The sequence below is a fragment of the Amblyomma americanum genome, chromosome 4, assembly GCF_052857255.1.
Source record: "Amblyomma americanum isolate KBUSLIRL-KWMA chromosome 4, ASM5285725v1, whole genome shotgun sequence".
NCBI lineage: Eukaryota > Metazoa > Arthropoda > Arachnida > Ixodida > Ixodidae > Amblyomma > Amblyomma americanum.
In genome coordinates this window covers 126,099,203-126,124,870 of record NC_135500.1, presented here as the reverse complement: position 1 = coordinate 126,124,870, position 25,668 = coordinate 126,099,203, and the positions used below count along the sequence as shown (strand labels likewise).

Below are 25,668 nucleotides of genomic sequence, written 5' to 3'. Positions count from 1 at the left end.
GGGAAAAGTCTTCGGACATTTACCACATTTTGTGGGCATGCCAATCAACCCCGCACCTTCCCCCTATCCCCAACCCTACCCGGGAGGACTGGGAGGCGGCCCTGCTCGGCTGCTCTGACCTGGCAAACCAAAAGGCCCTCGTCGGGCGCGCCCTAGCCGCAGCTACAGCCAATGGGCTCATCTAATGAACTGCCCACCTAGCGTTTGTAAGGACCGCCCCTTAAGGACCGCTGCACTCGCTCCCTGTACATATTTTGAACATAAAGTTTTTCAGCCAGTCAGTTACCGTGGTTCATTACTGGCGAGCATACCTGATGACGTCACTTGTTCATGATGTTACGATGCTTTTAACTACTGCGGTCGAAGCATCGCTAGTCACTAGCGTTAACATGTCAGTGAACTTATTTTTGTCCTCAACTAACTGGGAAAAAAAAGATACTTTTCAACATGGCGTTTATTGGCCAGTGGGCTGCTACCGCAGCGCAAAGCGCCCAGAGCTGTTTACCTCGAGCAAAAGTCCACTGAAGGACAATTTCAAAAGTGTGACGTTGTTGAGAGGTCAAGGAAAACAAAACTAAGCTTTTTATCTGAGCCGACGTGGTCTTCTTGCTGTCCTGGCGCAGAAGTATAAATCCAAGAGCTAAAGCTGCAATGTACTGCGTATCTAATATGCGAACTACATGAGCTTCTTGTGTTATTTCCTGATGGTAGTTTCAAATAGGACATCATCAAGTCGTATTTGATCGTATGCTGAGGTTGAAGGATAGAAAGCTTGCTAGGGTAGGGTAGCAGGGGATGGCTTACGATTCTAAAGGGCCTAATTGAAGAAGCATTTGCTCTGACATTGCATAAATTTGCCTACAACATAGGTGAAGGTAATTACTGGGGCTTGTCTAATAAACTCCCTCAAAATTCTTACCCAGAAAATCTGGACAAGGAGATTTTTTTCCGCGGGACATTATAAGGTCGCATAATAGCAATCAAAAATATATCCGCAGATCGCTTCTCGCGATGCTTGTGGTTTTCTGCCATTGTCAAAAATGTCCCCCTTGGTTTTCTATGGCGGTCTTAACGACTACGTGCGAGCGCGAGACAAACTTTAAAAACAAAGTTTTTGCTACTCATCGGAAGGTTAGACAATTCCCATCAGTATAACAGTGTCTTAAATATTCCCCAGTTACCTCAAAATTAAGTATGCTTTAATGTTTAGGTGAATCCCCCGAGGCGGAGTAGATTAATTGTGAGTAATTACCCATTAGCATCCAACCAAGTGCAGCCACATTGTCACAAGGGAGAGCTATACAGCTTTCACAGAAACTTCGTAGTCAAAGAAAATTCGTCCCAGTCCTGGGTTCGAATCCGGAACTACCGCCTCACCGGAGCAGTGGCTCTGCTAATTGAGCTGACCGGGACGACAAGCGTAAGTTAGGGCGAGAGTGAATTTCGAGCGACAACTCGAAGTGGAAGCAGTGTTAGGGCAATGTTCAGGGGAATCCCCCTCAAGGTGGAATAGATTTCCTATAAAGGAGGAGTTGCTCGTTATCATCAATACCGTTTTCTTCAATTACGAACTTTTTGTGAAAGCTATTGCCTTTCTAGCTGTATGGCTGCGCTTGGGTGGAGAATAGTGAGAAATTACTCATTTTTCATAAAAATTTAGAGACGTCCGAGAAATCTGGACTTGTGCGAGAAACAACCTGGCTTCCATAAGTAGGCCACCGTGCCACACTCCGTTGAAGACAGAGTGAAACGTCAGTGTGGTGAAAATTTAAGGCGTTTTAGAAAACCCCTGGTGGTCGAACATGTCCGCCAGGCGTGCACAGCGCTGTCCGCTGTCTTTGGCGCGTAGGAATTCTTTGACGGGTTGCCTGTTGTCTTTTATTTTTTATTGTAGGCGGTTATCTCGACTCGAAAATTATTTTGTCATTCAACGTATTGTTGTGCACCTAGCTGCATGGATGAATGTTGAAGCAGCGGACTAAGTTCATGGCAAAACTATGTCGGTCATCACTGATTCAGTATAATGAGCGCGCTACCTTGGCTGCTTTATTTGCCTTGAAGAAATAGGCCCCTGCCATCAGTGCGCGCGAGTGCATAGGAGCTAGCCGCAAGCGATATATGAACGTAAGACTGCTGTCGATAGCGACTCGACGCGCGATAAAATCAGGCGCTCCAGTAATGAGAATGGCCTGCCGCCGACCTTCTAAGGATATTAGTAGGAGACCGCAATGCCTTTATTTATGCTGGTGTTGTCTAATCGCCATCGAAGAATGCGTTTAACACGTTCGCTGCGTCTCAGGTACGTCGGTGGTGAGTGACGTCATGTGCTCCTCCTGTGCTGCACGAACACTCAGCGGCACTACGAAGTCGTGCGACAGCTCAGATTTTTCAGAGACTGCGAAAAGCACGCATGCCACGTTGCTATTGCCATCTGTTGTCGGTTCCATTAAGCTGACATCGCCGAAGGCTCACTCATACCCCACAATTCTGGACAAAAACATTTTTGAACGGGAAAGAGATTATGAGCGCAATTTTTTCTTGTATTGTATTGTAAGATTACACAAACAATTAATATACCCGCAGGTCTCCAGTCGGAATGCTTGCATTTTTTTTTGCTGTTAACGCTTTTGCTATGGTCAAAAGCGTTCCCCCATTGGCTTTCCAAGGCAATCTTAAGAGCTCAGTGCGACCGATGCAAACACTATGAAAGAGATTTTGCTACATATTGGAAGAGTGGATCATTACCTTCAATATTAATATACCAGTATCGCGCAGTTTTGCAATTTCCAAAATTTTTGTGCAAGAATATTGTGCATGTGGGTCGCAGCACGCCAGCGAAAGTCTAAGGTGTATGGGTATTTTTTCTGTCTCAGGCAGGTATTCAGGTTCAGAATTCCGTGCGCAACCTCGCGAGTATCTTATTCGACCTTGAAATTTGCGTAAATGTAAGGGGTGGTCCGTACTACAAATCCAAGGTATAAAAAACATTCATCCGGTGTGAATGCGAAGATGCGAAATCTTGTGGTAATGCGAAATCCAGCGACGGCCGATGTGAGCCCAAATGTTGACGCCAATCGCAGTGTTAAGTAACTATGGATAGGGGAGTGAGATGTCTATGTCTTTTATGCCACTATACTCGCATCAGCCTCGTAGGTAGCTCTAACGAATGTCTTGTGTTGCGAGTTTCCGAGTAGTCCGGTGCAGTAGCCAGTCAGGGTACGTGATGTGTGGAGGTAAGAGGTAGGGAGCGCAGAGAGAAAATGCAGAATGTGGGCGGCGCAGATAACACATGATTACGCCGAACGTACCTAGTAGAGCTGTAGTAAAACTTGTAATTCACCGAAGAAGTTGCGTGCAGATTAGGAAAGGATTCGCCACTTGCGTGGTGAGAATGAGTCTTGGAGCGCTGCGATGGGCACGCAAGGATGACGAGAGATGTTTTTTTTTCTTTAGTCGTTATCGGCGCCAAACTGCTTGAGCAGATGCGCGTTCTCTTATGTCGCCAAGTTACGGAGTAAACAGGCTATCTTTTCAAATATCAAACCCATCAGCGATCGGAGAGCCTCAGTTAGGATCATTTGAAGAGTCTCTGCATGGGCCCTAAATCACGTGGAGCCTATTTTGGGAAGTAGCTAGCTTCTCATATATTTATAAATGATTATCAAATAAAACCTTATTAATCAATCAATTTGCTACCAGCCCAAATGAAAAAAACTATCCTCTATGCACCGTAGTTTGAAGACTGCATGTAAACTTTCGTAATGAATTATATATCATCTCGAAAATGAATTTTTCGCAGCTGAATAATAAACGCAACGCGCAATCATCAAAAATTGAAAAACAGTGGAAAACTTAACGAATTAATTGAACGTATCGACCGGGGCCTGGTCTCTGTAAAGACAAGGACCGGCCCCCGGTCGATACGTTCAATTCCCTGTCGTTTTTTCCTTGTCGTTTTTTATTATTTATTTTTATAGCACAGGTACTATTTTGATTCTTGAAATCAATGGCGAGTACTTCCGCTTACATAATCATCAAGCGCATTTTCAAGCGCACAAACAGTTCAGCGTTAAAGCGACACATGAGGTTTAACCGCACAAATGCCACCTATTTAGCAAAACACTTAATTAAGCAAAAGAAAGAAGGATATTGAAGCGAAATTTCACCCACATATGTTCTTTTTATCACTAACGAATTTTGAGCGCTGGTTGATCGTAAATTAAGTATTTTAAAGCTTCGTGCTTTAACAAACTGAATTAAACTTGATTTTATGTACCTCGAAAGTTTGACTTTTGACAATGCACAGAACGTTTCTAGCGTTTCCACAGCTTTGTAACGTGCGTAATTACTTTTTGAGATTGGCTATAATCCTCATAAATCGGGTTTTTATGCTTTAGTTTAGAAATAATACACGAAACATGTTTGCCCTAGCAGGATGGGACTCATACGTATACAATAAAGCGCGAGTAAAGAAGCACCTCACCTGCAAAACTAGCAAAATCAAAGAAATTGAATTACGGAAGTTCAGCAATGCAAGAACTGAGTAATAAATCAACTAATGAATCAAAATAACCAATGCATAAAAAGTGATAAGGGACGGAAAAAGAATACACTGCAGTAGTACTGTCAGCCACACGAATACCACTCTAGCAACTGGCGAAATTTTGCGCGCTCAATCTGGCTCTCTGGAAAAGAGTTCAAGGCTCATATCGTCCATGAAAACAACCTCTTCGTAAAAGAAAACTGTTTTTTGCTAAAATTGGTTCTAGTTTGTTACTGCGGTTATATTGTGTTCGTCTTGCGCTGAAAACTCTCAAACAATGCAGCGGGCCTTGGTTTATGTTGGGTAAAAGCTTGCGCATCAGAAGTAAATAAAATTCTCCTGCGCGTTTCTGTGCATAGAATGTATACTTCGCAATCATGTAAGGTCAGTAGGATAGTCTGCTATTTTATATTTATCGAAACAAACTCAGCAATTCTCTGAATTAGTTCTAAGCTATGAACATCACATTTAGTATTATGGTCCCAGACGACAAATGCAAGTTAAGAACTGGTATGGATTATAAAACAAGTGTTTGTTGGGATGGAGCATAGTTAGTTGTGCGCCTGAGAAAACAAAGGTGTCCAAAACTGATGCACAAATATTTGAAATATGGGTATTCTATGTTAAACAGTTACGGCGACATGACGCTAGCTATGTAATGTAATTGCGCAAGTTATTATTGAAATGAATTATCATTATTTTTACATGTGACCTTTAGAAAGACTTTTGGGTGTAAAGCTTCATACACCGTTCTTTACACCATTGTTCTGTCAAAAAAATAAATAGCTCTAATGGCTCGCAGTCACTAACTGCGGGTTTGCTTTCAAGAATGCAGTCCTCGGCAAAGAATGGAATGCAAACTGTCAGGAATTAATTGGAGTATATCATTATTGTGTAACAAGTAAAGCAAAGAGCCCAAGATACTGTACTCTGCACCGCGGAGGTTGCTGCGCGGCGATCAGAAACACTGCTATTGATTTCTGCCAATTGGTCTCAGTTCTTTACGTAAATACCGATCCATTCAATGAGGTAGTTAGGAAGATTGACATACATTGACTTATGCAGTAATTTTATACACTCAACTTTATCAAACGCCTTAGAGACGTATAAGAACAGTGTCTCTGCTTTGCCGGAATAGAATGTTTCGGCTTCAGGAGGCAAATGCTTCACGAATGCCAGGGTTTACTTTAAGACGAATTTGATCTGCTTGAGAAGCATTAATGGATGCGGCGTTCCCGCGATATAGAAGCCTATAATAGCGATCTCAAAAGCCGTTCGTTTATTTCGCCAAACGATGAAGACTTTTCCCGTAAATTTCTACTTCCTTTTTCGCGCCGTGGCAGAATATCTTGCAAAAGTTTTCTTTGAGGCTCAGTAATAGCAAACCATCGATATTACTCTTCTTTACACGAGTCGTCCTGTGCTGACGTTGTGAGTTAGTGTGATATTCAGCACTTTAGCTCTTTTCCTCAAAATTTTGGCGCAAACACCCAATATTCCTACCGTATTATCCCTTTTTGGTCATAAAATATGGCTATGTAGTAATGACAAAGCCATATAACGCTTTGACCTGAACCTCTGCCCTCCTTGGGTTGACCATTCATTTAGTTTCGTTTTCACATAAAGTACTAAACCTATAGTTGCATCTTTCCTGCAGGTCTTCTGTCGTGCGGTGCAGTTTATTCCCAGAGTTACTCAGTTGGGAACGTCATCATCGAATGGGTGGTAGCTAAGGGGTACGCCATTACCATTACTGCAGCTGTTCTGAACAGAACCTTCTGCATATCTCTTCTAAGCAGCAGCTGGTAAATTGAGCAACTTCGCCTAATACCTGTTTAATTCTCATTATGTCTCTTCGCTCTGCGACATACTGCAATTGTTGCGCAGTCCGTGCAAACATCTGCTGGTAACGATTCTTAAGCCTCTTCTACGCCCCAGCGACAAAACGTTTGTATCATTGTTCACATGTCGATCGACTGGAGTGCTCTTCCATAAGGCTACACGCATCATTATATCCACATTATAGCTCTTGCCGGCTACCATCATTACCCGCTCTTATGCAGCGTTAGTTTTTGGTCAGACGCTTTTGCGTGTATCCGGTTTATTCGTATCTGTCGTAACACCACACGTTCTTTTTGCAGCGATGCAGGCGGAGACCCTCCCCAGAGTAGCATCTTCTGTTTTTCCATGATCTTGGTAGCGCTATGCTGTAAGTATATTTCTTACGGTCTGCATGCTCTAGCTGGCGCCAATTTGCAGGATACACTGAAGGTAGTGCGACGCAGAAATCAGTGTTCCGCCCATCTGCACTTGCACGGAGTAAAGTCAGTAAGCATCCGAATATTTCAAGGCCCCGTAGGAAAATTTGACGCGTCACGAATACGTTCGGTTCGATGACACTGACAGTGGCGACACGGCAGGTGAAAGCATGTGAAGGGGCACATGGTCCTTCACTGCTGTGTTGCTGACGTAGTGTTGACTTGGTCAACAATACATGTAAGAGAAATACTTGGCAACATACTTGAGCGCTTTCAACGTGTTCGAGCTTCCAAGAATGTTCGTAAAGGCTTTGCTAGTTCGTTGTACACAAATTGCCCACCCTGTGCCTAAGCCTTCCCTTCGAGTTAGCCTGCGAAAAAATAATGGAGTTATTCGCTCATAAGATGTCGCACTGTGTATGGCAACTAGCGAGGGTCTCTAATTGGTTTTACCGTCCTTCTGTGCCGTTAGGTATACCTATGCGAGTTTATTTATTTAGCTCATTTATTAGAGCAAGCGAAGTACTCCGAGTTGTTTACATTGTTAGTGAATGCGCGGGTGATTCCAATGAGGCTGCTTCCTACCCCTTGCAGTTTTGGTCGGCTGCTGCATATGCTACCTCATCATGGTCGTGACGAATGCGTCTCAAAACACCCTCGTGAAATGGCTCAGCCGCCTCATACCGCTTGCCGGACTCGGCTGTTCGGCGGGAATGGTACTGCTGGCCATCAACCCCGTCGGTACCGTGCGCAGGGACGGCACCTGGGTGAGTTCCTACGAATGCGAGGCTTCAGTGCTGTGTCAGTCACAATGCACATCGATGTGCAGACTTAATCCGTCGTTCTTAGGCTGAGATTCTCTTTCATCATCATCATCATAACTACGTACAATCATGATTATGATGCGCTTTGGCAGTCGCAGTTCAAGGTGAAGGAAAAACTTCATTCTCATGAAGGGCGCACCTTTAAGTTCTTGCGGTTCTAACGGGTCACTGCGGCGTCTTTTAGAGGTTCATGTGTTCCACCAAAACATTTGCCATAAGTTACCCGGAGCTTTTTTCGCTTTTAATACCGAAACGCGAAGCGGCTGCCAAATTTATGAAATTAATGAATTCACAAGAATGAAAAATTATTTCTTGTGATTGAGAAATGGATGTCTTAGAATTACAACGCGATCGTCAGCTGAAAGTTTCGAAAAATCCCCCGAAGTTGGCCTTTGCACATTTAGTTCCCTCTGAAGCACACTCTGACTCCTCGGTACACTATGCAAGGAGGCGTCAGCTCTGTCTCCATTACAATGTAGGGCAGGCACACAGTATCTAAAATGAGCACTTAAACGCGACGTTTCCTAATGGCGTTTTATAATTAAGTGCTGTTTTTCTTCTGTAAGCCTGCTACTCTATTAGCCAGGCAATACAATTTCTAAGTTGCGAAAGCTTTGTGGTTAGGCTGAATGATTCCTCAAGGACCTGGAAGACCGCACGTCAGGCCACACGAGCTGGTAAATAGCGCAAGCTGATTTGCCAGGCCAGAGGGCTCTTGGACTGAGCCCTCCCAAGAAGATATTTATCTTTGTTATTAAACAATGTTTAAGCTCCTCCTCAATCAATGATGTACGCTTAAGCAAGGATATTGAGGCCTCTTATTTGAGCCAGAAACATTCCATTGAATGCGAATAAATTTATGTGGATATTGTATCGAATATCAGAAGAACCTGCCGCATGAGACGCGCGCTGGTTGTACAATAGTCATCTTCGTGAGAGTAACGTAATTCGTATGGAAGCTAGACATCTGCCTTTTGGTAACACGGCGCCTTGAAGGATCGTGTAACAAAAAATTTGCAAGAAGTTCGTACTGCTACTCGCTGCTTAATGTGCAATGCACGGTGTCTCGTATACTTGGAAGAAATTTCAGCATGCGCAGAATTCCTGAATGGAATGACTTTCGGTATATCATTTTCCTTCTTGACTGCCTGCAGACATCTCTTGTTTTACTTCTAAAACACTCGAGCTGCGTTCAGTATTCGCTTCTTCAGTTTATGCCGTACTGCCCTGGCATTGAAAACGCCAGATATTAGGAGTTTCTAGTACTCCATCACTAATAGCCCCTTCATTCCATAAATGTGGAAAAAAAACTGGGAGATTCATTAAAAAAGTTGATTACAGCGTAATCAACACACAGCTTAATTAAATTAAGCAACTGATAATTTATGAATCTGTACTTAATATAAAAGTCCGCGCCAATAGGCAAGCACAGATATTGAACAGCAAAATTCAGAACTGCTACACCATCTGTCGATGTACAGTTACAACAGAAATTTCAGGCTCCTTTACCATAAGAGTTAGTCTGCACGAACTTCTTTCGGCACCCCTTCTCAAACGAGTTCGCCTAAAAATTTGGTCTTGCTTTCATAAATATCTTGAAAGAGACCGTTCCTGCGATTAAGTTGTGAGAGCAGATATGAAAATTATTCACACTTACACACTTTGCATCACACGTGATATGCCTGGCATTGCAGTGTTGAAGTTATTTTTGATGTGCGCTTTTTTCTTTCCCACTACGCGTCCGATAAGTGAACACATGCATATCTTTGCAATATCTCTTTCGAGCAGTTATTTTCGACTTCATAATCGTAGTTAGTGGTTTCTTACTCACTTTTTCTTGTAATACTCGGTTTCGAAAACTGACACCTTTTGAATACGCTCAAGCTGTCACTTTGGGCTTTAAAAAGTGATTAGCAGACGTGGTCGCTATAGTGGCTCTGACTTCGACAACGTCTAATATTCTTTCCGCCTGCTGTTTCCACCCCGCATTCCTTATCCTGCGCAGCTTCTTCCGATCTTTCTGCCACACATAATCGGCGCCGTGGGAATGTTTGCCAGCGGCATCAGCCTCATGTGGATCTTGGCCCTGTGCAACTACATCATCGACTACGGTGCCTGGAAGCCATCCTTCTACTTGCGCTGCATCATAGCCACCGTGGGGATCATTTCGGGAATCACAAGTAAGAACAATATGGACCTTCACTTTCTCCGGCTTATTCTCCACAAGTTCCTTTGACTGAGACCTTCCTTTGCGTATACTATGACCCGAAAAAAGCAGTGTTTGTACATCGCTTTCGAAATGTAGATCACAGGCCCGATGTTTGCATCGCGAGTGTTTAGGTACAATGAAACGTTTTTTTTTGCTTTTGTTCCAACACCCCTTGTTCATCACTTTTAAGGAGACGTTTGGCGTATGGCAGGCTGTTTATGCGAGTTCTTGCTCATATATTGGCAGAGAAAATCTCGGTCCTGTTCTGTTTCGAGCATCGCAAGTTTGTCTCGTGCTTTTTTATTCTCAAGACCCCTTGACAAATGCGAAAATTCCACAAGACACGATATCGCGCCCATCCTTAGGAATTAATGATTACAAATACCCACAAAATAACCGAGTGTTAACGGGTACTGAAAGATCGATTAAGAATTTAAGATTGACAGTCTCTTCGTGCTTTCGATAGATTGTTTTCTGTCACAGCTTCTGAATACCTGAACATGACAGACGACCTCTGTTTGTGAAGGCAAAGCAAGCCACCTTCTCAAAGTCCCCATTGCAGCAAAGCTTGCGTTTGCAACATATTTTCTTCATTCCAAAAGATGCCAACCGTCATTAAAATTTAAGGAAATGAACAAAGAAATTTTGCGATTCGATTTCTATTCTATCATTTTTGCGACCTTCGTGTGTTCCTAGAAAGATTCCAAAACCAGGAGAGAACACCACACGCTCTATCGGCGGGCACGGAACGCTAAGCTTGTGGCCGGACAGTGCAAGCCCAAACTTGCGCGAACGACCGAAGAGCAGAAGAGGACAGACAATGTTAAACTGCAAGGAAAAGGCCGCCAGTGTATAGCAGCGGAGCAGAGAGCACACATCCGTGTCGCGCACCACATGAGCAGGCTTTCCTTGTCATCACTTCCAGGTGCTCTCAAAAAAAAAACTTCCTTCGGGTTTGCTAACTCACGCCACTAGAGACGAGTGTTAAACAATAGCAGCTCTTCTACTTACATTTTTCATTTGCCAACGTGGGCCGAGCTAGTTCAGGGCTTCTATAAGAGGAACGTTAAACAGTCCCTCGTACGGCAGGCGTCCCTGATACTGCGTCAGCAGGTGATTGCGGTGGCCTTAATATACGCCGCTTAAAGCGTCGTGTTTTCCTTTTGTTTTCTCTACTCAAGGCTTTGCGCTGTGCGACTAACGCGAGCGTTTACCTGCACTTTAACCTTGAGGAAACAGTACAAATCAAACGACGTTAGCTTCCCGCCGCGGCGCCGGCTGCTCGTTATGCCAAGTTATGCAAACGAAACTACGCGTGCGGGGCTGAGCGCTGTCCAAGGACCAGTTCACTTCCGCCTCGTTTGCTGCTCGCGGTGAGAATTCCGCTCCCTCTCAGCACTACAGCAGCAGCTTCCTATTGTGTTTCCAAGTCGGCCAGCGCCGCTGTCGCCGCCCGCTTGCCGCATCCATCTCGGCGCACTCAAGGTCACTCACTGGCTGAAGACGCGAACCGGCCCCTGCCTGTCTCACCTTTGACGAATTGCACCTGCCTCGCGCAAAGAACGACGTCGGCGCGGGTATCGTTGCTCTCTGGCTCGGTTTTCTACGAAAGAAAGATCTTCCGCTCCTGTGCAAATTCGAGGGAATTTTTTTTGCTGGCGTACGTGCACAAATGCGCGGGCCATCCGCACGACCATGAAAGTGGCGCTGTCTCTGACAGCGCATCATCTCTTTTTCGCTATTGCGACCTTGCGGGTATGGGCATGACTCATGGTCTGCTGTCCTGTGTGAAAAGTACTTTCGGGTATGTGCACGTCCCAGCATTACAGTGTCGACGAAATTGCAAGACATAGATTGCGCACATCCTACACAAGAACATTCGCAGTGAGGTCAGGTTGAGCCATTATAATTCGTTCAAGTTCCTTTCATAACGAGCCCCATGATTTATGAGGTTTCAAGTTCCCGCATAGCGTCAGTTATGATGTGGGACTATTCTCCTTCTCACGAAACTGTGTAATTGTATCCTATTTAGTTCACACTTAACATACAAGGCTGACACTGTTCGTCTCACCTACATCTGTGTTAGCTGCACCAGAATGTTTTCGAAACCTATTGGATCCCATGGATGCTGAGAGGGCAATTAAAACTTACCTTACATTTTGTGAAGTTCGTATGTCAGCTTAACCTTTTTTAAGATGCTATAAGTTTCGCATAAAAATTTGTAGAAATTGTGGCCCCGGGTATAAGAAGAGCAAAAGAATGCTTTAAGCACAATTCTCTACCTCGCAAACAAATTTGCGCCGCTAAAAAAAAGTGTACGAAATGCATCCTTTCAGCCCCTTGCCGCTCGAAAACATGGTACAAAAATGACCCCGGATGCCAGTCAGGGGAATATATATATATATATCTATATATATATATGTATGTATGTATGTGTATGTATATGTATGTATATGTATGTATGTATGTATGTATGTATATGTATGTATATGTATGTATGTATGTATGTGTATGTATGTATGTGTATGTATGTATGTGTATGTATGTATATGTATGTATGTATGTATATGTATGTATGTGTATATATGTGTATATATGTGTATATATATATATATATATATATATATATATATATATATATATATATATATATATATATATATATATATATATATATATATATATATATATATATATTGTTAATCAAGTGTTGTCTTGGCCATCCATGAATTGAACATGTACGTTGCTGCGCTTTGAGAACACTAGTTCCCTGTGCGAAAAGGTGCAAAGTTCTGGATACAGATCGGGACGCGGCGTGTTTCATACTCGTAGTTATACCGCTTGCCTTCTCCAAATAATGAAGCACCAGCAGTACCTTTTTATTGACGAGCTTCGCTGGGTATGAGCAGTTCATAGGCAGCGCTTTATTTTTGTTCTTCCCGAATAGCCATACATTTTTTCGCGGCCTGAATGTAGTACTGGAGAAAATATAGCACTGGTTATTTTCTTTCTGGAATCACAAATGTCAAAAAACGGGAACTGGAGAACCTTAACCAGACATATCTTAGGAGAGCTGCCGGCGCCGAGGCAAAAACACTCGCATGGCCAACTCCGAGAAGTGCTAACTCAAACTTTTCTACCCGCTGCCATGAAATAACCCCGGAAATTATTTTTCAAAACTTTTGTTTTCGCTCGTGAAGGGGCAGAACCATGCAAACTGTGTTGAAATGTGTCCTATGCTTGTTTATAGGCACTGCAAGACTACCCAAAGAGTGCGTTAAATGCGACCGCTGGCGCCACAAACGGTTACAATGGTGCTGCGTTTAGTTGCGCATAGGACGGCATTAATGACAGCGGATAATATTCGCGAACAAATGTCCCTCTCTGTGCTCCTGTTTTGTCTCGCATTTCGCCGTTTAATAGGAAGCGACAGCTAATGGCAGCTAAATTACGCTTGCAATCTGAAAAATATCTCGCACTTTGAACAGCGCTTCGTGACTGACTATAGTACAACTTACTTTGGCCGCCAATAGAGTCCGTTGTACAATTACAAAAGTATGGACCAATCATGACCCATTCTAACACGCAGCAGCTAATTTAGCACTAATCGATGATTTTGCACTTTAAGGCCAGCAAGCTACGGCGCAGTGCGGATGATGGCGCGAGCGATGAGATTATAGTTGCGACGGCTAGCCCATCCGCACTCGAGCCTTGCCGGTCTGGATGCTGTGACTGACGTTGAAATGAAAATTTTTGCGACCTGTGGTGCGAAATGGCGTGCTAAATCCAAGGCTAGGGGTTTCGGGGAGACGGCGAATCTCACTGCAGAGTGGTGTTAGACGGATGCATGTCTTTTTGATTCATTTATACGCGATATCCGCGCTGTCCGATGATGCCTCTTGTCGACCTCGTTGCAGCCACGTGGACATGGTGATATCGCATGCATGAGCGGAAGAGTTCGAGTCGTAGTGCACGATGTTCAGGAGCTGAAATTTTCTTTGTCGCGTTATTTGCATGGCACAAGCTCACAAACGCCACCTGTTTTTCCTTGCAGCAAAGCCAGTGCGGAGGGATCTAAATAGCAATATAACCATTACCCTCTCTGGCTGTTCGTAGCAATATTTCTGAAGTTCTCGAGCTCAATAAGAAAACACCACCGTTGTTTTTACCCTTAAAAGGGGCTGCATGTTGTTACGAAATCTACATACTCCAGTTGTGACACATGGCAGGTGTGGCTTATATCGCATTACGAGCTTTACAGCGCACGTGTCGTGGCCCAGCAGGAAGCCCCACTTGTGCCCTAACACATTTATGACTCTCCTTTCTCAGGCACTATGCGGCAGGAAATGCCGATCATATTTCGCGAAACTAAAAAGAAGCTAGCATGCTCAAACTCTTGCCACCGGGCCACAGTAACTTTCCTTTCACTTGACCCTCTTAAGGCCTCGCGGGGTCCTACGTAAATGCGCCTTTCGAGACACAAGACAAATCGCCTCCATACGATGTTGTGACGGCGCCGGGTGCGATTTATTACCAGGGCCGGAAGGCTTGACCCTGTTTGCAAACACCATTTCGGTGTAGGCACGCGGCGGTGCTTCAATTGCGTACATCACCGACGAGGTCACTGCCGTCGCACGAGCCACGTTTCTGACAGGGCTGCTGCGTCGGCGCGAGATTTGCAAGTCACGTGCGCAGGTCGCCGTGACGTGTCTAGGGACGAAGGTTGGACGTCAGATCAAGGAGGTTGTCATGGCAACCGCACGGTAGAGGGTTGTTAGTTATACAGCTAGGGATTCTGCTTACCACCGAGGTAGCCAACCGGAGAACTCGGCATCTAAACAACGTCACTGCTAGTTCATTGCCGGTCACATCGCTATCTTCGCAGTTAGAGCCGTTTGGACTCTTATTTGCGTTTACTCGTTGCGATGCGGAGCCATAGATAGGGGTCGAGGGCTTGTGTCATAACGCTGGCGCGGCTTAGAGCGCCGACTAGCGAAGAAACAGAACACGAAAATTTTCCCACCCATTTTTTGTGGTAAATCTCTAGTCTCGCGCGGTTTATCCCCTTACATCGCACGTGTGGAGCAGGCACCAAGGTCACCGAATGGAGGAGCATAACATGCCACAGAAATGGAGGAGGCGTTGAGGCGATGTTGCTGCAGGTCATGCGTGACGACTAGGGGAACACGTTTTTGTTTCATACGCGGTCTTCAGCGAATCGTTCATTCTGCACTTTTTATTATGTACTAAGAAGCAATTGAACGTGTGCGTGCATCATGTGGGTGCGTACTTTGTCGAAACCAACTTGATACATTACTTGAACTAAGTCGGAGCAGTCAAGAACCTCAGACAGCACTCTATCGTGCTGTATGCGGGAGGTGCCGGTTTTGCTACCCCGTCGTGGCCGGGTACCCACCGGTTTTTGAATACGTAGAAGTCATCTTTTTTTTTAACACCACAGAGATGACAGTAGCGCAGCCAAAAAGCTTATAGAAAACTTCGCGAAGTGACTGCATCCCTGTAAAAAGCTTGGTCATTTTTAGCGTAATATTATGCATGTAAAAAGAAAGTATTTGGTTTGCACTAGGACAGGAGAAAATTACATTTTCTCATTAAGTTGACAGCAACAACGCGAAAATTAAGGGGCCACCGAACTGTATAAAAAACGGAACATACACGCAGTGAACAAAAAACAAGACTTTACAACAATGCCCTCTGTGCACTATAAATTCTATGGTGTCTTAAAGAAAGTGGTAAATTATAACATCATTACGCGTTTATAATTCCTTCATGTTTGCAGAATGTGGAAATGACCACGGGTGTGCGTACCATAGCTGTGGCACTTTCCTCTAGTCTGAGCATTGGTTTGAAAAACATAGCTAGATTATCAGCGGCTTGCTTGAAGAGTCTTAAGTATGTTTATGTAGCTGTCTGGTTCGTTATTTTACATAGTTACATAGCGGTATTGGAATTATACGCAGTATTTGAAAAGTTGGTCCGCAGCGATGGCCAAGTGGCTGAGCATCCGCCTCGCATGCGGGAGGTGCGGGGTTCGATCCCGAGTGCCGTCGGGTACCCACCGGTGGTACAATGGGTACAAGCTTTCCCTGTTCTAGTGCTTGGCTTCTTTAGGGTGAAATGCTTGGTTAATAGGTCTTTGACCGCACCTTGAGAATTCGAAAATACCTTGGGCCATGGCGCTCTTTGGCCATAGATGCCCTTGCGCCATAAAAATCCATCATCATCCTTATTTAAAAAGTCATCTGCTGATGCGCCGCAGGAAACGTTAACAATTATCCTGAGGGCTCGTTTTTATAGTTTTAAAGTTTGCTGATATTTTAAAAGGAAATCGTTCCCGACACCAAGCTTTCCTCTTGTCTTGTGCTCTCTCGGAATCTTTTGTGTAAAATACCTGGGAAAAAATGGGTCTTCGACTCACCTGGGAGCAGCCCCAGCACTGGCCAAGCCACCTCTGCGTCATTGAAATAAAATCATTAGCATCATTCAGACATTCTCTAGAGAGTTTTGCATGGATGCGAATGTATGCAACCAGTATGCTGAGCGAGAATTTTACATCCAAAACCTGTTTTTTTTTCTTTTACAGCAATAGCCTTCTGTCCTGTACACGATGCGCAAAAGCTGGCGCCGCTCCCAGATAGTACCCGAATGGTAAGTACTTGTATCCATGTGCTATTTTTTTTAGTTAGCGCCTAATTGCTGGTAAGCTTACCTTTGCGAATCTGGCTGTTTTTATTATTATTTACTGCTGTGCTCTCTGGTCCTGTGTCTTTTGTCGAAATGAAAGAGCACTCGACAGTTATTGTTGCGCACCTCAGCGCTGCGCTTCTGCCCCCAAACAACTGACCTCCTTTAGTACAAATTTTGCAATCTTGATTCTGGCGGCGTATTCTTTTTTTTCGAGATCTGAGCACTCATTCTATTATGGAGTTCAGCTGCGACGAACCCCTTTTGTCCGCGGGTTAATATGGTTTTTTGAACGAATGCTTCCTCCAGTTTCTTTCGTTATTTTTTTGTTATGATGTAGACAAATAGTACTGTTTCACTGTGTGACTCCGAGAAATGCACTTGTTATGTTCGTACGGGTGCTTCAGTGCGAGTGACACGACAAATTTAAGCGTTATGTGAATAATTTAGGCTTGCGCTCAGGGCTGTTTTCTCAACGACTAATTTTCAACAAAGGTGGTGGAAGTAAGCTTCTGTACAACATTTTCTCCATCGTCATCTAAAATACTTTCTAATTATCGATTTTTTCTTTGTGTAGATCAAGGCAGAATACACGTTCTGCGCAATAATACCACCGTAACAAGTTAGATCACAAGAACATCACGAAGTTAAAGCTTCCCGCGGGTAGACTGCAGCCTTCAACTACTTAAAGTGTCGACCATCAACTAAAAGTCGTAATTAACTTCGTTTTACTGCACCCATAACCAAATCCAACAGGCAGGTATTACATAGTCACTACGATCGAATAAGCAAGCAACAATTGGCAATATTTCACCGCAAAATAATGTAGATGCCGCACCTCAAAAGGGCTGTCTTCAGACGATTAGTTTTAGTCAGAGACTGGAGCAGCAGGCATAGCTTTCGAATGGCAGAAGAAATATAAAGCCCGAACTTCGAAAAACGCCACTGATCATACTAAAGCCAAGTGGAAAATTGCCGGCCCGGACACCACAAATACCTTGAAGTATATCGCAGCAATTTGCCAAGCAAAAACAATTTACTGGCACCAATGATCGACAGCATTCAGCACATAACCGCATTCGAATAAGCCGCCTTTTCCAGCGTACCTTCGTTGGGCACATTCCCCCTTGGTGGCGCCACCTTGACAGCTCGTTCGCCCTTGGCTCACCGGCTGCGTAAATACAGTTCACGGCGGCCAATTTGAATCGGGTTTCACGTTTCAGTTCAGACCACAAGCGTTGGTCCGGGCGTTCTTATTCATGAAGCGTCGCCCTCTCTCGCCACGACTTGCACTAAAGAAATTAATATGCATTTATCACTCATATTGACTTGCGCTGTGATTGCGGGCTGGAGTTAAGGTTGTTTTTGTCCTCTTCCCTTCTCGTCCATGCTTCTTTTGCGCAATTGTTTTCTTACTGGTTAGGGTTGATGTATGGAAAAATAACCGCGAAGTGTTTGTTTAGCTTCTGATGCATTCGCGCGCTTCGAGTATTTTCTTATCACCTTATCGACTTTTTTGTTTTCAAGAAAATTTCACATTAGCAAAACTTTAGACCACCGGTACCAACCACTGGCAAAAGACCGGTTGGAATAATTGTGAACTCTCTGAAAAACAGTAAAAATTGCGAGGATAAAAATTGGTAGCGTTAAATTCGCTCTTGCGGTAAGGGTTGCGGTATTGCGGGTTGCGGTGCATTGTTTGCAGCGCCACGGTCCTTGTGAGAACGATTCAAAGTTATAGTTCTCACACATTCATTGAATGGTTGAATGCTTTGTTATTCATGAAATTCCGTCCGTATCACAACGGGCCTCACGCTAGAACGAAACAAACCGACATGTCATTTGCCACGCGACATAGGAAGCTGCTTTCAGGTGCGTGTTTTCCGTTGTATGTCCGTTTCGTTCAGTGCAACGCAAGGTGGATGGGTTTTCTGGTTTGTGCAATGTAACGAACTGCCGTTGTGCAAACAGTTTACCTATGAAGAACTGCGTGATTTCTGTGCATCAAGAGCTTAATAGGAAACTGAGAGCAAATAAAGTCTCCCTGTTTTTACTGGTAACCGCGTTAGATCTACAATGAGCGTACCACCACTGAAAACGAAGCTTTCATAAGCTAGAAAATTCCGAAAATAAAACATAGATGTCGCCACCATTGGCCGTTTTCGCAAAAATCTGGTGACGTCAATACACTTTGTGGGTGTGTGCGCAACCTCGAGGCTTGTGTATAGCGCCATTCACTTCTAAGCGATTATCATGGAGTCTTTATTTATTTTTTTTCTGTCTTTACATGACGCGTTTTAGGCCAGTGGTGGAGAGAAGTGTCCTATTTTTAAAACCAGTCTCTTTGAGGAAGAAATGCGTCTTTTGGTGTCGAAAAGCAACCAACAAAGCCAGCGAAAACTACAGAGAGAGTTATAATAATAGCGAGAATTTGACGGTGCCCCTTTAAGAAACTACGCCAGTTCAACGCAGAGTGGTGCGGCAAATGTGATCCGGATTCCACGCTGGTAATTTGCCGCTTTACGCGCCTGCTAGATATCAGACGAAGCAAGGCAATTCCACATCTGCCACGTGTTGCGTTCACTGCGTTTTCGAATTTCGGCGAACTGGCCACGCTTGCTTAAGTTCAGCAGGACAGTAGGCCGAGCTTATAGCATGCACTTAACTTCGTTAGCGTATTGCAAGGAAAAAAAACTGTCGGGGTAGCTTTCGTTGGCCACTTGGTATGATACTGCAAATTATACCGGATTTTTAAAAGGCCTACCAGCGTAAAGTTGGGTTGAGTCATTCTTCAACTGCATCTTAATTCAAAGTTGTACTATCATTTCTCTGGCTTTTTTTTTTCGGTCATAGTTTCTGATCATTGAGGACGCGTCTGCACCTATACCCACGGGTTCTGTCGAAAAATAACCTCTGCGCGGACCTCTAGAAGGTCTTCATACCAACTAGCGCACACTGAGGCGTCTATCGGAATTAAATATGCAGCATATTGTTCACGCGTTACTTCATAAGAGGAAAGAGTCTGGGAAAGAATGCCTCGAAAGAATTCCTTGAACCTTTTCGCTTTGTTCTCGTCCAACTGTACATATAGATCGGTTTTTGATGAAGTTTGAAAGGTAACGATTAGAGAGCGAACTGTGTTACTGACTGTGATCACTGCACGGTGCCGTAGTGATCCACGGCCCTTTTAAACGCAACAGTTATCAGTGATGGCTCCTGGCACTTACCAGTGCTCACAGCATGTGAGAGGGCTTCTAGCAATTGGGGCGTATGGCCTAAGTGTACGAGCCGGCAAGTGCGGACCTTTGGGTGAAAACGGGAGTTTTGGTTGTTGAAATGCCGCTCAACAGAGAGAAGTGCTCTCTTCCGTAAAGACCATGTTGAGGCAATTCTCTTTCGCAGCCGCGCCATCGATATCGTGCGCTTTTTAGCCCTATCGTTTGCAGCAACGTCTGAATATAGGAAGCAAAAGGCAGAATGCAAAAACATGCAACGAACGCAGCATATCAAGTTAGAGAGAAATAAGACAGATACACTCCCGTCCATCTCCGGTGTTCCCGATGTGTTTACATTTTCTTCAATCGGGAACCAGATAGGCCCTAATTAGCGCTTCAAGAAGTTCTCTTACGTTGCAAAGACTTTCTCTTCAGTAACGAGAGACTTTTTTTGCATGTCGTCACCGATATTTCGACGTTTGATTACGAAGTGGTCGCAGGTGTGTTGCGCACACTTCGCACAAACTGACGCTGCGCTCATTGAAGCAATTATTAGAGGGAAGCTGAATCATTTTCTTGCGAATTCTAGGACATTCAAATATTCCGATATGCGAAGCATGTATGTAAGGCGGGCAATGCGTTTTGCTGCCCGAATTTCAAATGGTGACGAAATTGCCAATGAAACGACGACGATGTTCTCAGAGCATCGGGAAAGAGTGGAGGAGTTCGTTAATGGCGTCATCAATGGGCTCATTGAAGGTCTAGTCAATGGCGCATGAGCAGCTCATTGATGAGAAGGTATATACAGCCGCACAGCAACGCTCCCTGTTCACCTTCGGTGGTGTTTTTTTTTTTTTCATTCGGGGAAACGTTTCTGCATTAGACGTCTGCCGCCAGAATTGATGAGGTCACCATCAGGCCATCTACCCGGCGCAGTGCTCTGCCTAGAAGCCAGAACACCGTCGTCGTAGTTTTAATGGACTATTACATCCCAACTCCAAATGCTAGCACAAAAAGACTTCGCATGCTTTACTAAAATTGTCGCACTTGGACCCCTCAAAGCTATCCGAACTTTAAAACATTTTCAGTTGCCCATCAAGGCTCAATATCGGCAACATATCTGCGTTTTAATGAACGCTGCGTAAGTTGCTTTAGGACTAGACTCACTTGAACGCGGACACATGCCAGCACCCAAACGTAGCTTAGGCTTCTTTTGCTTTTCCCATGTATTCGCTCCGACGTGTGCGGGTTCAAATCTGTCGTGTTACCGCCGAGCTCAAGTTGTAGGCTGACGCAGGCATATAACATTTTAGCTCCAGGAGAAACTTGGGCAAACTGCTCTTCACATTCATTTACCTTTTTTATGCTTTAGGACGTATAGTACGTAAAGGTGATAAAACCTTTTGCAGCAGCCATACTGTTACTTTTTCTCGCGGAAAACTATCAGTCGCCTACCAGTCATTCAAAATAAGTCATTTCGTCTCCGCTACGGGCGGATTTATGAACAAGGCAGAAGCGGGGCCAAAAAAGCATTTCTTGTTTTGGTTGGCGCTTAACACTTTGCGGCTGCGCTTATTCATGATCAGACTGGTTTCCATGAAACCCTCAATTTTACATACTTTTTCTATGAGCTTGCGTATCCTCTATCTCTTTCCCGTGTGATTCGTCTTTCACTATTTTCTTCATTGTTTTCAGTATCCCGACGGCATCATAGTCAGCACATTGTCGGAGTGGGTTGTGGTCCTCACGTTCATGGTGTTCACTTTGTCGTTCGCTTCCGAGTTCCGCAAGTTCAAGCTGACGCTGAAGCTGGACTACATCGTTGACCCCAACTCGAGTCGAGCGCCCCTCAAGCCAGCGGCCGGCAGCCCTGCTGAGACGTCTCTCAAGGAGGACCCTCCGACGCCCCCAAATTAGAGGCCTGCTTTGCATCTAGTCAGAATGTTAGGCCTTTTCGGAGGCATGAGACCATGGAAACTTTGCGAGCCACCATCGACTCTACTGTCGCCCAGTTCTTAACGGGTGCTCAAATCATGGTGTGGTTAGTTTCAAGCGAGCAAGTATGGATGCAACTGTTTTCAGGAATGACACGCCTGTGTGTACACGGGTCGAGTATTTGTCGTTCTGTGCATGTTTTTAACGGTCCAAATGAGGGACACAATATCTTGTGTTGTTTTGTACATATGTTTTTGTTAAGCGCAGTTTCAGTGTAGTGTGCTTTGTGTTACAACAGTGCTATCATGGTCACTGCCGTGTGGCTGCATCGAACGAAGGGGTACTTTTGTTAGACCGGGCCAGGGTAATAGAATTCTATTCCGATTCTATTCATTTCCGCCATTTGTAGTTGCCTGAGGTACCCGCCATTTGTAGTTGCCTGAGGTACCGCCACGGTCCAGATGTTGTCAGTCAGCCAGTCAACACGACGGGCTGCAGCAAAAGATGAATCGAGGGAAAATAACCATTGCCGATGCTTTCTGCAAACTGATCAAAGGAGCAGTGCTTTTTTTCACCAAGCAGTTGTTCTCTCGTAATGTCATTTGCTTAGGCACGTTTTTACGGGATCAAGTGCAGTTTTCACGAGCCTTTTTTTCTTGAATGGTTCTTTCATACCTATTTAGACTCTGACGCAAACACAGGTGACATGCGTTCAACAAACTCATGGAGGTGTCATTTTTCATGTCTGTGATATGAACTGCAAAGGCGAGCTTTGCAGTTTTTGTTAATTGTTACCTTGTTGATACCGCATTTCTGTTTCAACGTGAGTGATAGAATAAAGTGACTACAGTGGCGTCCGTGAGAAATTATTTCTTTTATGGACGAGTTGCACGCTAGATTCATTCGCATCATTAGTGATCGCGATTAGTGGCACGTGGGGGTCACTGCACTTAATTCTTTCCACATGGATGGATGGATGGATGGAAGGTAGGAGCGTCCCCTTTGAAACGGGGTGATGGCAGTTGCCACCATGCTCAGTCTTTTTCCTTGATTTTTGTTTAATTGCCTTGTAAGTTATTAAAATTTCCCATTTTCTTTAAAATACGTCTTCCTACACTTTCTAGCCGCCGCGGTGGCTGAGTGGTTATGGCGCTCCGCTGCTGGCCCGAAAGACGCGGGTTCGACCCCGGCCGCGGCGGTCGAATTTCGATGGAGGCGAAATTCTAGAGGCCCGTGTACTGTGCGATGTCAGTGCACGTTAAAGAACTCCAGGTGGTCTAAATTCCTGGAGCCCTTCACTACGGCGTCTCTCATAGCCTTGGTCGCTTACGGACGTTAAACCCCCATAAACTAAACTAATCTTCCTACACTTTTAATCTTAAGTCACCTCTCTGCTTTTGAGCCACGAATCTTCTAATCTGTGTTTGCTAATTTCCACCGCAGATTTATTTACGTGGCTATTGTTATCTCTAAACCTTACGGCCTTAGGAAGAGTTACTGTGCCTGCATCGACATCGGGATGAATACCATCATACATTCAACAGACTTTTAACGCCCTCTGAAGGGCGCGGGCGGCTGCTTAGAAAACAAGCTTGCGAAATATGACTGACCATTAGTTTTCATCGTGTGAACAACGCGCATGTATTTCGATTAAAATGCTGAAAATTCAGACAATTTGGAGGCTCTGCAGCACTGGTGAATCGCTGATAAACTCCCTCGCAAAACATTCGAATGAGCATGGAGACTGCAGTCCTGGAATCCGAATTGCTTTATGTAACATACCGCTTAATGGGCACAAAAATTTGGTAAAGTATATGGTTTGTGAAAGGCTATGAGGGCGCAGTACAATGTATTGCTGTCAATTTTTTAGAATATTTCCGAAATTGTCATTATTGCTAACGGTCTTCGTACACCGTTGCATGATCTTTATTAATTGCACCGCTGTGTAACGGCATTCTAAGTTCGCCTAAGAATTGCGTCACTCTTAAGGTTTGCGCTCTAGTACTAAATTTGATATCACCAGACGCCGCTGGTTTTCTCTCAATCCATTACTGCAGTTCTTCAGTAACTAGAATAAATATACATGGCCTTCTGCGGTGCACAAGTTGTAAAAGTGGCATGCTCTTTTATCTTTTGTAATGAAAGCAATTGCGAACTATTACAATGTCTTGTAATTGTAGTAGAAAGCTAATGCTGACTACCCTTTATATTATGAGTTCACCTTGAGAATATTAAATGTCAATGTAGTTAGCACAACTAAAATTTATGGGTCTGGCACAATGAGAGTAACAGAAATGTGCTGTGTCTTCATACAAATATGTATGAAGACTTGTGTTGTACATAAACACATGTTTACATATATAAATGGCTATATGTAAACAAATTAATGCATTGTTTTATCAAACATAAATATAGAAAGCGTAGTCTCCGGAACCTATGCGAATAATAAGGTTAGTGTACCACGCTAAAATGAACGGTTTTATATCTATGACATCAGGTAATAACAGTAACCGTCTTTTGTTGGTTTTATATCATGCTCTGATGGGTCCAATGATCATTTGCTGCAGCTTTTACAAAGTCCCTTGCGAACTCACATGTAAAAAGTGTTATTATTTTGTGTTATTTTCGGGATAAAAAAAAAATCAATCGTACCTATGTAGCAGCAGTTACCAACGTTATACTTCCATTCGCTTTTCCTGCTTGCACCATATGATGTGTCCACCATCACAAAAGTGGGCAGGCTAACTTGGCTGGGAAATTTTAGTCATAAATGTCTGGTTTGATTTTATTTATTTTTTTCGGAAGATCCGTTATTTATGTCTCCTCTCATTGACCGTCACTGAGTGTGCCACATAAACCTCGCATCGTGCAATAGCCCGTTTCCTGGGCAATAAAATGCGTGTACGAGATTAAGGCTGTTATTTGCGCACCATTGTGTACGAGTGTGAATGTGCACTTCCTTATATTGTAGTACTAATGGAAAAGCTCTTCACTCGGCAGTCGCATCAAGGAAGTGCTCGCGCAGCCGCAACAGTAAGGTTAAGTCATGTGCCTTTCCTTATTGATCGAGACTTGTTCTCGATCGGAGCCTTTGTTCTTTCCTATTTTATTCTTCCTTTAACTAGTCTCAAGAGGGAGCAATAGATGGACACATGCGTTCAGGTGTTTCAACATCGAAGTGCACAGAAATGAGCTGTTGCTAGAGGCTTTAACGGCAGCTATCGGGCTTGGCAAGGAGCGCAGCTCCAATCATTTCGAAATGCCGATGGACACAACTCAGAACAAGAAAAGCTCGAAGTTTGTTACTGTCCTCCCTGCCGGCAACACCGAGTTACTCTGCACTGTGATTGTAGGTGCTTTGGCCCAAGGCACACAGCTGCACCTTTATGTTGCACTTAAGCTGAAGGTTGTCATGAGCACTTCATTCCTTCCGGAATATGGTTGTGCTGGCAGGGAAATCCTTGATGAATAGCGGCCTCGTCACTTACTGATGGTTTGTGTTTTATGAAGGTTTAGCGTCCCAAAGCGACTCAGGCTATGCGGGACGCCGTAGTGAAGGGCTCCGGAAAATTCGACCACCTGGGCTTCTTTAGCTTGCACTGGCATCGCTCAGTAAGCGGGCCTCTAGAATTTCGCCTCCATCGAAATTCGACCGCCGCGGCCGGGATCAAACTCGCGTCTTTCGGGTCAGCAGCCCAGCACCATAACCACTGAGCCACCGCGGCGGCTCGCCACTTACTGAATTTAAACAGTGGACGCAGCACCAGAAGCCATGTTGGCAAATCGGCCAATGGTTGCGATAGACTCGTTCCGGCGTCGCTGTACGGAAACACTGAAACACTGAAAGGGCACTTCGACGGACCCCGTCATCGTATCTAGCGGCATCATTGCCGTTCTCCAATCACTGGATGTTTGTCTCGACAAGCCTTTTAGTGCATACGTGAAGCGGATGTATGCTGGATGGATTGCCGGCGGACTT

The 25,668-nt window shown here is 44.4% G+C and overlaps 1 protein-coding gene across 3 annotated transcripts in view; it reads left to right on the top strand.

Moving 5' to 3' along the window:
- Nucleotides 1-24,610, top strand: part of LOC144128326 (DNA damage-regulated autophagy modulator protein 1-like) — a 73,803-nt gene extending 49,193 nt beyond the window's left edge. For 2 of the 3 annotated variants that reach the window (XM_077661648.1, XM_077661647.1), the window contains 5 exons: nt 6,685-6,752; nt 7,396-7,568; nt 9,631-9,805; nt 16,439-16,503; nt 21,450-24,609. In XM_077661648.1, the coding sequence (XP_077517774.1) occupies nt 6,685-6,752; nt 7,396-7,568; nt 9,631-9,805; nt 16,439-16,503; nt 21,450-21,671 (703 nt within the window). In that variant the 3' untranslated portion in view covers nt 21,672-24,609. Of the gene's footprint in view, nt 1-6,684; nt 6,753-7,395; nt 7,569-9,630; nt 9,806-16,438; nt 16,504-21,449 lie in introns of all 3 variants that reach the window. The other variant, XM_077661649.1, reaches the window with a different exon arrangement.
- The last annotated feature ends 1,058 nt before the right edge of the window (nt 24,611-25,668 follow it).